Source organism: Saimiri boliviensis, chromosome 5 (genome assembly GCF_048565385.1).
Source record: "Saimiri boliviensis isolate mSaiBol1 chromosome 5, mSaiBol1.pri, whole genome shotgun sequence".
NCBI lineage: Eukaryota > Metazoa > Chordata > Mammalia > Primates > Cebidae > Saimiri > Saimiri boliviensis.
Genome location: NC_133453.1, coordinates 73,318,770 through 73,332,005, shown reverse-complemented (window position 1 = coordinate 73,332,005; position 13,236 = coordinate 73,318,770). Strand labels below are relative to the sequence as shown.

Sequence of the window (13,236 nt, the reverse complement as noted above, 5' to 3'; positions counted from 1 at the left end):
CTATGTATTTTCATTCTCCAGAATTTCTAAGGAGACTAGCAAGTTTACAGGGACACTCCAACATGATGTGCTGTGGTAAACAGCAATTTTACCCAGAAATGGATAGTAATCAAAATCTTTAATGAACATTGAGAAGTGTGCTGAGTAAGAATTTCTGCCTGTTTTATAGTAACGGTATTAATTAAAAAGATAAATAAACTTTAGACTATTGGGCATAATGGATTGAAAATGTTTCTCTAAAATAAAGATGCCTTTAGTAGGTGATGGAAGGACTTTGAATAATTGAAGCTGAACTCCTATTAGAAAACCAATTTGTGAAGTTCTTGCAGAGAGCATCTGCCAAAACCCAAGAGGTCTGGGAAGCAAGATGGTGCCAGAGATGATGGGAACCTGAAGAAACATTTCCTGACCCTCTGGTGCCCTTGAGTAATCTGAAATGATTCCCTAGTGGGGCCCAAAGTAAAAAGCCCTTGTGCAGATGTGATCTCTGCAGGTGTAGCTTTCTATGAAACTACACTTCCTACTAAAACACAATGCTGCTTGCGAATGGAGACAATAAAACTGTTTCCAGCAGGGTGCATATTTTAGAAGCTAAGTGAACAATAGTATCTACCCTTCTTTGAATGTGATCCTGACATTTTTAGAAAGCCAGTGCATTATATAGCTACCACCTGTTCACAATTCAAACTGGTGGTTTTTAAAATTCTTTTTTTTAAAGAGATATCAGATAAGCTTTATTGGCTCAACAAAATTTTATAATCCTACTCTTTCCAATTCCTTCCTTTGAGATGTAATACATTACTGATTTATTTATTAGCCACTTCTCCCATTCTGTCCCAAACAGGAATTTAAGATTTTTCTCAGTCCTACTCCATTAACCATAACCAATTATGTCTCATAACATATAAGTTAACATGATAGTCCTTCCTTTTTACTCCGCAATCCCATTTGCTTTAATATTACTGGAGGACCAAGAGTCATTCATTCAACATTTATTGGTATCTACTTGCTAGCAAAGGTTCACAGCAATACTACTTGAGGGATCAAGATTTCCTACCCCACATGGGGAGAAATATTCAGCGACCTGAGGATGTCTACTTCATTCTCTTGCCTACCCTTCTTGGGGTGTCCTTTAGATCATTCATATCAAACAGATAAGCTTACAGATGGTCCTCAGGGCTTTGACTGGAACATTTGCACCACACAACACAGCTTACTCCTTCATGAGTTTACTCCTTACACAATTTTTTTTTTTGGTCTAGTGTATTTTGCTTTTCATCCAGTTTTTATAAAAGAATGCAACGCCAAATGAGCATAAGATTATATACATACAATACTTTTACATTTAGAACATGGGAAAGACATGTTTATTAACCGAAAAGTTTAATCATGCATGAGTAAAGAGAACAGAGCCTATCTAGTGAGTTCCAAGCACTGTGTATTGAATTATTTCAAAGTTAACCTAAAGGGATTGTAACCAGGAAAACAATCCCTTTTCTTTGCTTATATTAAAAGCAATAGATGTAATTAAACCTGAACGTGACAATGAACAATTGTGAAACCTATGGAAAAATTTGTGGATGATTTAAAACACATTGTTCAAGTAATAGATAAATGGCTGGTGATGACTTGATCAACATCCTCAAGAAAGAAACAAAGTATGATTATTGGAGGACATGGATAAACACTCTTGAATGAATGAAACAATCTAGATTCACAAATCACATATACAGTACTATATTTGATGGGTTAAAGGATTTTCTTTTCTTTTTTTTTTATTGCATTTTATGTTTACCACCCTGAACGCACCCGATCTCATCTGATCTCAGAAGCTAAGCAGGGTCGGGCCTGGTTAGTACTTGGATGGGAAACATAAAATTCTTTTATTCCAAGTTAACTACAATGTCAAAGTATGTGCAGAAATGATCCAACTCAAATCTTAGAATTTTAGCAAGCAAGAAATAATTGTAGCACTGTTCTAATTTAATCTCCCATTTTAAAGATGATAAAGTCCATGGAAATTTAGTGATTTCTTAAATCACACACCTTGATTTTTAAAACTTTGATTTCCTCCATATACTTTTCAGCACCCCCAAACTGCTTGGTTATTAATTTATAGAATTTCACAATTATATGATCTAATGTTTTCTAAGTGCTTAATCTTTACTAGGCATTGCTCTATGTACTATTATCCCCACTATGGAGTAAATACCATTTTAGCCTCATTTAAATACAAGAAAACTGAAACTTAGAAAGTTTAAATAATTTGATCAAAAGCATAAAATCATAAGCTAAGAGTGATGGAGCTAGGATTTACTGGGTAATCTGATCGTGGAACATCAGCACTGATTTACCTACTTATCAACAATACTACAAATCACCATTAATCAATCAGGACATTTAAACATCTTACCTCTTTGCTGCCTCCATCACCAGACTTACTCTGAATCTCCTTATTATCCAGATTTTCTATATCAGATTCTCCTGAAGCAATTGGTACTGTTTCTGAGACACTAGGACTGGGGATAAGCGATTGGTTCTCATTTTCAGTCGTGTTTTTCTCTGTGCCACTGCTTTGTTCCTTATCCTTGAGAAAATCTTGGGTATTGCTCAATTCAGAAAGGGTATGGTCAGAAATATCCTCTTTAACATATACCTCATTTACACGGTCCATTGTCTCCTTTGGGATATTTTGTTTTTTGCATAGTATTTTAAGAAGCACATAGTTTATTTCTTTTTTAATCCTTGCCATAGCAAGCTGGAGATTTTTTGCTTCATCATTCTCTTCAGCTGTTACTTTCTTGCATGAACTAAATAAGTTCACCAATGCCAGAAACAGGTAAAGTACCTAAATAAGGAAGTACAGTGAGGCTAAATTTATCTCATTTTGTTTCATTTTAAGCAATAAGAAGTTTGTTTACAAAACTGACTGGAGAACATTTAATATCTCCTCTTAGCATTTTTCAATAATATATTAGATTTAATAACCATAGTCGCCATGCTGTACAATGCATCTTTTGAACTTATTCTACCTATGTAATTGTAATTATACGTCCTTTGACCAACAGCACTTCAATCTCTAATTTCCCCTAACCAACCCAGCTTCTAGTAACTGCTATTTTGCTCTCTACTGCCAGAGGGTGGATATTAACCCATTTATGATTAGTATTTCATTATTGGAACCCTAAGCTTGTGGAAGTTATTTATATCCTACTGTTCAATGTCATAACCAAGGTCTGATTTTTCACAAAAAAAACCCTGCAACTTCTGGAATAAATGGGTTAAGCATTCTCACCACAAATAAATAAATAAATAAATAAATAAAAATAAATAAATAAATAAAACCCGATAACCGTGTGAAGTAATGCATTTGATAATTAGCTCTATTTAGCCATTCCACAATATATGTCTACTTCAAAACATTGTTGTACGCAATAAATACATATGAGTTTACATGTTAATTTAAAAAAATTTGACCACAAAAGGCTGACCTGAGATTTGAAATGAAGGATATGAACTATAATACTATTCAGTTCTTAACCGTCTACAAAATGGGTCAGTGCTGTGCTAGGGATTTGCGTAGGAATAATTTATATTAAGCTCATGACATCCTATGCAATATAATTTTTCTCTTTTACAGATGAAAAAGGCAAGGTTTACAGATGTCAAATATCACAGGATCAAAGGTTACACAGATTAGATGATCTCCACGTCTGCTTTATTCTAAAGCATATTTTCTCTCTGAGTCAAGCTATCTAACCCAAGGTGAGTATATACATTTTTCCTCCAGGAAGCTCATTTCACTTCAGCCCTGTCTCAGGAAACCATGTAATAACTCTGCAAACCCAGGAAGAATTAGACAGGGAAAGAGCTCTCCATGGTCCTAAATAGCATATCTAATGGCTCTTGTGAGATGAAAACACAGTTGTTAGGAAGGTTAGTTGACTAACTGTTGTAGTAAATTTGGTCAAACAAGAAACAGATTAGTGATGGAAGAATCATTTCTAATACTTCTAATTATTTTGAACTCAAAGATAGTGAATATTTTGACGTTTACTATCACTTAGAAATATGTTTAAGGACTGGTCACTTTCCAGAGAATCAGATATTAAACTTGTTTGTAATTGTAGAGCATAAATTATAATTTTTGATAACTGTATAATTTATGTGTATATAAGATATGTATGTATCTCCAAAGACTCATATTTTGAAACTTCTTTCAAAATTGTAGATTAATGTGAACAGTTGAGTTTCTCAAACACTCTGATCATTAGTTTTGTTCATGGACATACACACCTGGAATAATCAGAACTTTCCACCAAATAGTGTTTAATCGTAATGGGTTCCATTTACTTCTCTCTACCTAGCTCTTCCTTCTTTTTAGGAATAGGGAAACCTCAAATAAGAGTCGTATAGAAAAATCAAAGTATTATTGCAGTGAATGAAGTCATCAAATAGATAATCTTACCCATAGTTTTGGCATAGCAATAAATTTTAGGTTACAAGATAAATCAATATGGGAAATGTTTTGTGGGTGAGAACATCTGAAAAAACAATCGATATTTTCTATAATCCACAATGAAAGAGTCTCAGAAGAGAAAAATAAAAAGAGAAAGGACAATGATCAAATGCCAATAGCTTCAGAAATTAGTACAACTCTTCTCCTACTACAGTCTCTTTTGGCAATGAGGTTTACTTATAGATAATCTATGTAGGAGCTCCACGGTACCTATAGGAGCTATACTATTAGCAACTCTATCATTCTCAAAGGACAACAGCTTCCTGATATAAGAGGGTAAGACCAGATGTAATTCAAGATAGTTGGTTGTTTCCTTTTCTTCCATTGTTTGGCTAAGCATTAGACACAGTATAAAATAAGGGAAGGGTGTTAGTGTGTTTCGTGACATAGCTTCATGCGAACAAAAACCATGTTTACTGTTAGACAACCAGCACACTGCTACACACCACTAGTCACAAAATAGGTAATAAATATTTATATTAAAAATTAATTATAGAATGAATAAAAATAGACATTGTGCTAGGATTTAAACAAGAAAAAGTTTATGCTATACTAATTATATATTTTAGGAAATTACATCAAAGATTTCTTATATCCTAGACACACATGCACACAAATATACACACATACATTCATATCTATCTATCTATCTATCTATATATATATATATATGTATACACATATATACATATATATGTGGTGATAATGTTAAAAACCTAAAAGTGAAGTTAATCTTAAAAGTGCAAAGTGCTCTGAAACTGTAGTATAAGAAAATAATTTTATAACACTAAGAATTTCTACTACTTTGTTCAGATATGGTCTGAATTAAAAATAGCCTACTCTCTTTAAGTATTTAAAAGGAAAGACAGGCTCTGTAAGTGGCCCGAGTTACAGAGAATTGATTACTACTTCTAATTTGAGCATTTAAAAAAGAGAGTAGAAAATGCAGAGATTTGTATTATATAAACTCAGAGTAACTTTATTCTAGTCACAGAATCTGTAACCATATTTAGAAACATATATTTTTTGTGTTAAGAGAGAAAAGGTGAAACAATGTGAATAAAACAAAACATTTTTTAAAATTTCCCTGAATTTTGGTTTTTTTGCACCTCAAAGATATCCACATATTGAGTGAGAATTGAGCAACTCATAGCAAAATCAAGCAGCATAAAAGACGAAGTTCAAAATTTAAATAACTACTTTCTGAACTGTAATCAACAAACATGTATTAAGGAATTCAACATGTATTGAGGCTATTTAATTTTAAATTGCTTGAATTATATCTTAACACATATTTAATTTGGGATTATACAAATATACATATAGAATAACATGTATCTGTGATTAATTTTTTTATTTTTAAAAGGCAACTGAATTTCATATTGTTTTCTTTTTCTTTTATTTTCATGTTTGTATCCCTCAGTGTTTGGATTATGTAACCAGAGTCAGATATTTTATTTCACTTGATGACAATTACCTGAATTACAGGTAAAACACCTGGAATGACATAGTGTCTCTCAAATTTGCCTAACTAAAACTTGTTAATAATATTAAATAACTAACAAAAATCTGATGGAAATATAGGGGTTAAATTTTTCTAGAGTTTAAAGAAATGAAAACATTTATGAATTACTTATAGGGTGCCACACGATTAAATTTAAGTTACAATAACCCTATAAGACAAGTATTGCTATGTTCATTCCTCCACTAAGTATAGTCAGGTTTAAAAAGGCTGTGTAATATGCACAAAGTCACTTATTTATTCAGTGATTGAAATTGTTTGTCTGTGTTTCCACCTAAATCTCATATTGAGTTGCAGTTCTCATAATTCCCACCTGTTGTGGGAGGGACCTGGTGGGAGATAACTGAATCATGGGAGTGGTTACCTCCATGCTCTTCTCATGATAGTGAATTCTCATGAGATCTGATGGTTTTATAAGGGAGTTTCCCCACCTTCACTCTGCACTTCTCCTTGCTGCTGCAATGAGAAGAAGGACATGCCTGCTTTCTTTTCCACCATGATTGCAAGTTTCCTGAGGCCTCTCAAGCCCTGTGGAACTGTGAGTCAATTAAATCTCTTTCCTTTGTAAATTATCCAGCCTTGTGTATCTTAGCAGCATGAGAATCAACTAATACAGTAAATTGGTAATGCAGAGAGTAGGGCACTGCTGGAAAGATACCCAAAAATGTGGAGGCGATTTTGAAACTGAGTAACATGTAGATGTTGCAACAGTTTGGAGGGCTCAGAAGAGGATAGCAAGATGCAAGAAAGTCAGGAACTTCTTAGAGACTTGTTGAATGGTCTTAACAAAATGCTGATAGTGACATGGACAATAAAGTTCAGGCTAAGGTGGTCTCAGATGGAGATGAGGAACTTGAGAACTGGAGCAAAAGTGATTCTTGCTGTGATTTAGCAAAGAGATTGGTGGGTTTTGCACCTTCTCTAGATATCTGTGAAACTTTGAACTTGAGAGAGAAGATGATTCTTGGTATCTGGCAAAAGAAATTTCGAAGCAGCAAAGTGTTCAAGAAGCAGAGCATAAAACTTTGTAAAATTTGCAGCATGATGATGCAGTAGAAAGAAAAACCAATTTTCTGGGGAGAAATGCAAGCTGGCTGCGGAAATTTGCACAAGTAATGAGGAGCCAAATGTTAACCACCAAGGCAATGAGGAAAATGTTTCCAGGGCATGTCAGAGACCTAGGCATAGACCTAGGAGAAAAAAAATGGTCTTGTAGTCCGGGCCCAGGACCTCACTGCTATGTGCAGCATAGGGACCTGGTGCCCAGTGTCCCAGCTATTCCAGCTGTGGTCAAAAGGGGCCAAGGTATAGCTTAGGTCATCACTTCAGAGAGTGCAAGCTCCAAGCCTTGGCAACTTCCTTGTGATGTTGAGCCTGCAGATGCAAGGAAGTCAAGAATCGAGGTTTGGGAATCTCCACCTAGATTAAGAGGACGTATGAAAATGCCAGGTTATCTAGGAAGAACTTTGCTACAAGGGCAAAGCCCTCATGGAAAACCTCTACTATGGCAGTGTGGAAAAGAAATGTAAGGTTGGAGCCCCCACACAGAGTCCCCACTGGGGCACTGCCTAGTGGAGCTGTGAGAAGAGGGCCACTGTCCTCCAGACCCAAAAATGGTAGATCCACTCACAGCTTGGTCTGCACCTGGAAAAGCTGCAGGCACTTAACACTGGCCTTTGAAGGCATCAGGTATTGAGGCTGAACCCTGCAAAGCCACAGGGGTGGAACTGTCCAATGCCATGGGAGCCCACCTCTTGCATCAGCATGCCCTGGATGTGAGACATAGAGTCAAAGGGGATCATTTTGGAACTTTAAGGTTTAATGAATGCCCTAGTGGATTTCAGCCTTGCATGAGGCCTGTTTTGGCCAATCTCTCCCATTTGGAATGGGTGTATTTATCCAATGCCTTACCCACATTGTATCTAGTAAGTAATGAACTTGCTTTTGATTTTACAGGCTTATAGGTGGAAGGGTCTTGCCTTATCTCAGGTGAGACTTTGGACTTGGACTTTTGAGTTAATGCTGGGATGAATGAAGACTTTGGGGGACTTTTGAAAAGGGATTATCATGTTTTGAAATGTGAGTATATGAGATTTGGGAGGGGTCGGGTGGAACAATATTGTTTGGCTGTGTCTCCACCCAAATCTCATCTTGAATTGTAGTTTCCATAATCCTCAAATGTTATGGGAGGGTCTTGGTGGGAAGTAATTGAATCATGGTGGTTACCTCCATGCTATTCTCATGCTAGTGAGTGAGTTCTCAGGGTACCTGATGGTTTTATAAGGGGCTTTCCCCTGCTTTACTCTGGACTTCTCCTTGCTGCCACTATGTGAAGAAGGGCATGTCTGCTTCCCCTTCTGCCATGATTGTAAGTCTCCTAAGGTCTCCTCAACCCTAAGGAACCGTGAGTCAATTAAACCTCTTTCCTTAATTAGTCAGTATCAGGTATGTGTTTTTAGCAGCATAAGAATGGATTAATATAGTGGTAGAACCGAAATTGAACCTCTGTTTCCTTGATTCTGAACTCTGCTTTTTCTACAACTCAACAAGACATAGAACTATGAAAAAGCCAATTCATTTCCTTTGGCATATAATAACTTTTTGTAAGGTTTCTGCTTCAGGTTAAAAATCATTGCTGAATTATCTTAGAAGAGTAAGACAAAATTAATTTTTTAAAAGTGTGAAATACCTTCCTTTTACACCACTCCACATTAGAAGTATGGAGGTTAAAAAAGATCAACACAATTTCAAAGATTATCTCCTTACATTTTTCCCCTTATACTTATTCTACTGTCATTATCATAATGTCTCACAGTTGGATGACTGCTGAGGAAAATTAATCTGGAAGGATTTAATGAACAAGAAATATGATGGCAATCAATTGGAAATAGAGGTTCATGTAACTCCATTTATCCTGGAATCCCCCTGCACATTGATTAAGTTTCTGGTTAGCAGGAACAAACAAATAAATAGAAATAGATTGGAGTTCAAAATCAAAGAAGCAGGAATGTTCAGGCAAATATATATGTTATATATTTCTATGTGATATAATATATACATTTATATTATGTATGCATATAATATAATGCCTCAGTATTTCTGCTTCTTTGCCTTCGGTATGTATGTGTATGTTTGTGTTGTTGCTGCTTCCTTCAACAGTCATAACTCCTCCTTTTGGAGACAGAAGCATACAATTTATTTGGGAAATTACCCTTCTCCCCTTATTAGTCATATGATTTGGGTTTGACCTGATTCCATCTGCAGCTGTAAGAGATAGCTATGAACATTTTAACATAAAAATACATACCAAATTCTGGGTAATGGAGATTAGTTAATAATGGGCATGTGATTTGGGTATCAAGACAATAGAAAAATTGTCTGTGGCTTCTAGAAAAGAAATACTTTCCCGTATTAGACTTAATATAATATAAAGATATGAGTCTTTAGACTGCAGCAGCCATCTTGATAAACAGAGGATACTAGCTAGCAAGGAGCACAGAGAAAGACAGAATTGAAATCTACAAATACCTCTCTGTAATGATCCCATCTGATAATCTGTGCCAAACCAAAACTAAAGCAAATATCTTTGATATTTTAAGTTATGAGTTATGTATACTGATATATATGATCATTTTTTGTTTCAGCCAGTTATAGTGGTGTTTTATATCATGGGAGTTAAAAGTGTACTACTATAACTACAAAGGGCAGAAGACAATGAAGTATTTTTTACATGATGAGCCCTGTTCTAGGTTTTATAATAAAGAGTAGAGTTATGGTCCTCTCCCTCATGGTGCTTACAGTATAATAAAGAAGATAGAGAAAAACACTAACAACTAAATACAATGCCAATGTGATAAGTGTATGACAAGGTTCTTCTCAAGGTGAAACACAAGCAATGTGGATAGGCACAAGTAAAATTGAGTCTAACTTGTGATTTCTTTCAGTCTTTTGGGAAACATACTTCATCTTTATGACATATGAATAAAAAGTGAATACTAAGTCTTATATTCCTGTAAGAACCATTTTCTTTTATAAGCCCTGTCTTTTCCATAGATGCAGTGAAAGCTACTTATTTAATTCATTAAAACCATTTCAGTTAGTAGGACAATTAAAAATAAAAGCTTTCTCTCTTAGTTAATGCATAACATTTTTAAAGACCAGTGATTTTCAATCTTGACTACAGAATTTAATCAACTGAAAATCCTGATGACCAGGTCATGTCCACATACCAATAAAATCAGAATCTCTAAGAATGGTTCTAGGCATCAGCATATTTTTATTAATTCCCCAGGTAATTCCAATGCCAGGTAAAGACTGACAGCATCGTTATACTTAAGTGCTTCTTAAAATGTAATCAGCACACAAATCACTGGGAACAGTGTTACAATGTAGAGTATGCTTGCATAGGTCTGGGATTGGGGTCTGAGAGTCTGCATTTCTAACCACTTTCCACATGATGCCAATATTACATTGAATAATAAGGTTTAAGCTAATGGTGTCCAATGGAAATATGATGTAATCACATATGTAATTTTAAATTTCCAGTAGCCACACAGAAAGCATGAAAATATAACGGGTAAAATTAATTTTACTAATATATTTTATTTAACAAATATATTTAGTTAAATACAATATACAATTTGTATGCAATAAATATAAACATATTTGTATTTAACTAAATATATTTAACTAAATATAGCCCAGAGAGTTACTAAATGAACAACAGGTAGCATATAGAGCATGAATATGCTAGACAAAGGGATGTTTCATGCCTAGGACAGGACAGAGTGGTATGGCAGGAGATTCCATTACACTACCCAGAATGGCATTCAAATTAAAACTTACGAGTTGTTTATTTCTGGGATTTTCCACTGGATATTTTCAGACCATGGTTGACCACAGGCAACTAAAACCACACACAGAACAACTGAGGATAAGGAGGGACTACCGTATTATCATTTAAAAATGCATTCAATTAAAAATTATTAATGAAATACTTTATATCATTTTTTGTGTAAGATGTCAAATCTGTACATATTTAATATTTACAACACATTTCCAATGGGACTAGTCATACATGTGGGTAGCGTTTACTCTGTTGGACTACCACAGTTACAGATCATTAGATCCCATCCATGCACATCATGAAAACACCTAACTACCTTATATCAGTTTTCAAAGAAAATATAAAAGAATTGATGACTTACCAGTAAATTTCCAATTAAAATGACCATCAGGTAAAAAGAAATACACCAGGATTGGCCTGCGACCTCCATACAGTCCCACAAGGTCTCTATCCACTCTCCACAGATAATTCGGAACACATTCAGGAAGGAGTGGAAAAAGTCATGCATGTGCCAGCGTGGAAGTTGACAATCTCTGTCTATGTGACAGACAAATTCTTCATAATTCTGACCAAACAGCCTCATGCCGAATGCAGCAGAAAAGAAGATGAACGTGAACAACAACAGGACCAAGTCTTTCAGGGCCACCCATGAGTTACTAAGAGACCACATTAAAATCTGGAACGTTGGCCAATACTTCCCCAACTTCAAAATTCTCAACTAACAGAGCAATGTGAAAACAAGAACAAGAAACAAATGACAAAAACCTGGTCAGTATTTATTACAATGTACAGCGTTATACACATACACATAATAGCCTTTAAAGATTGAAGCATTATCAATAACAGCTACTGAACATTCATTTTATGTACAGTTCTTAATATATCTTATATGTTCTATAATTTTGTATACTTAATCTATACATGTCCTCTTCTACCGATGTATTCATCAATTCCCATTAAACATTATACTTTTACAATTCCTCTTGCTTTACATTTTAATGTCTGTTAGGGTAAGATTTTTGTTTTTGCTTTTCACAATATATTGAATATTTTCCCAAATTTTTCCCCACATGTTGACATAAAAATGATATTGAAAGTCTTTCAGGATCCAGAGAATTCCAATGAAGGGCCTATCATATATTTCCCTTTTAAAATAATGTATCAAAGACCAAACACAACATTCTAGGTCTAGTTTGAATAGTCCTCTTCCTTTCACTAGATACTTTTAAATTTCTATTTATACAAAACAAGATTACTTTAATACTTTTGGTCACTATATGATGGTAAATTTACAGTCGACTAAATCTCATACATCATTTTTATATAAGCTTCAGTTTCCTGATACTGTCTTTTCAATTTTTGTTTGTTTGTTTGTTTGTTTACAGAGTCTTTCTCTGTCACCCAGATGGAAGTGCAGTAGCATTATCATGGCTCATTGCAGCCTCCAATCCCTGAGCCCAAGTAATCCTCCTGCCTTAGCCTCCTGAGTAGCTAGGACTACAGACATGAACTACCACCATGACTATTTTTTGTTAAATTTTTTTTAGAAATGGAGTCTCACTATGCGACCAAGGCTGGTTCCCAATTTCTGGCCTCACTTCCTGACTTTTTGTAGTGCACAATTATCTTTCTGGACTCAAAAGTAAGACCTTACATTTATCCCTGAAAAATTTAATCATCTTATATTCAGTCCATTACTAGCCTTTAAGATATTTTGATACTATCTTTTAGTGCATATTTTTGCATTTGCCATTGTTATTTCATCCATAAATTTGGTGACAACATCCTGTATATATTTCTCTTATTCATTAAAAAAGGTTATGAGTGAGGATTTAAGAGAGGACCTTCTTCACAGAACTGGAAAAAACGACCTTAAACTTCATATGTAACAAAAAAAGAGCCCACATAGCCAAGACAATCGTAAGCAAAAATAACAAAACTGGAGGCATCACACTACCTGACTTCAAACTATACTACAAGGCTACAGTAATCAAAACAGCATGATACTGGTACCAAAACAGAGACATAGACCAATGGAAATCGACAGAGGCCTCAGAAGTAATGCCACACACCTACAACCATCTGATCTTTGACAAACCTGACAAAAATAAGCAATGGTGAAAGGATTTCCTGTTTAATAAATAATGTTGGGAAAACTGGCTAGCCATGTGCAAAAAGCTGAAACTGGACCCCTTCCTTACACCTTATACAAAAATTAACTCCTGATGGATTAGAGATTTAAACATAAGACCTAACACCATAAAAACCCTAGAAGAAAACCCAGGCAAAACCATTCAGGACATTGACACAGGCAAGAACTTCAGGGCTTAAACACCAAAAGCAATGGCA

At 35.0% G+C, this 13,236-nt stretch overlaps 1 protein-coding gene across 1 annotated transcript in view; it reads right to left on the bottom strand.

Annotated features, from left to right (window-relative positions):
- The window catches only part of SCN7A (sodium voltage-gated channel alpha subunit 7), a 91,567-nt gene that overhangs the window by 24,515 nt on the left and 53,816 nt on the right, over positions 1 to 13,236 (bottom strand). Inside the window, exons 14-15 of the mRNA XM_074399549.1 lie at positions 11,249 to 11,605; positions 2,414 to 2,848 (exon numbers count right to left, since the gene is read on the bottom strand). Of these exons, the coding sequence (XP_074255650.1) occupies positions 2,414 to 2,848; positions 11,249 to 11,605 (792 nt within the window). The remainder of the gene's footprint in view (positions 1 to 2,413; positions 2,849 to 11,248; positions 11,606 to 13,236) is intronic.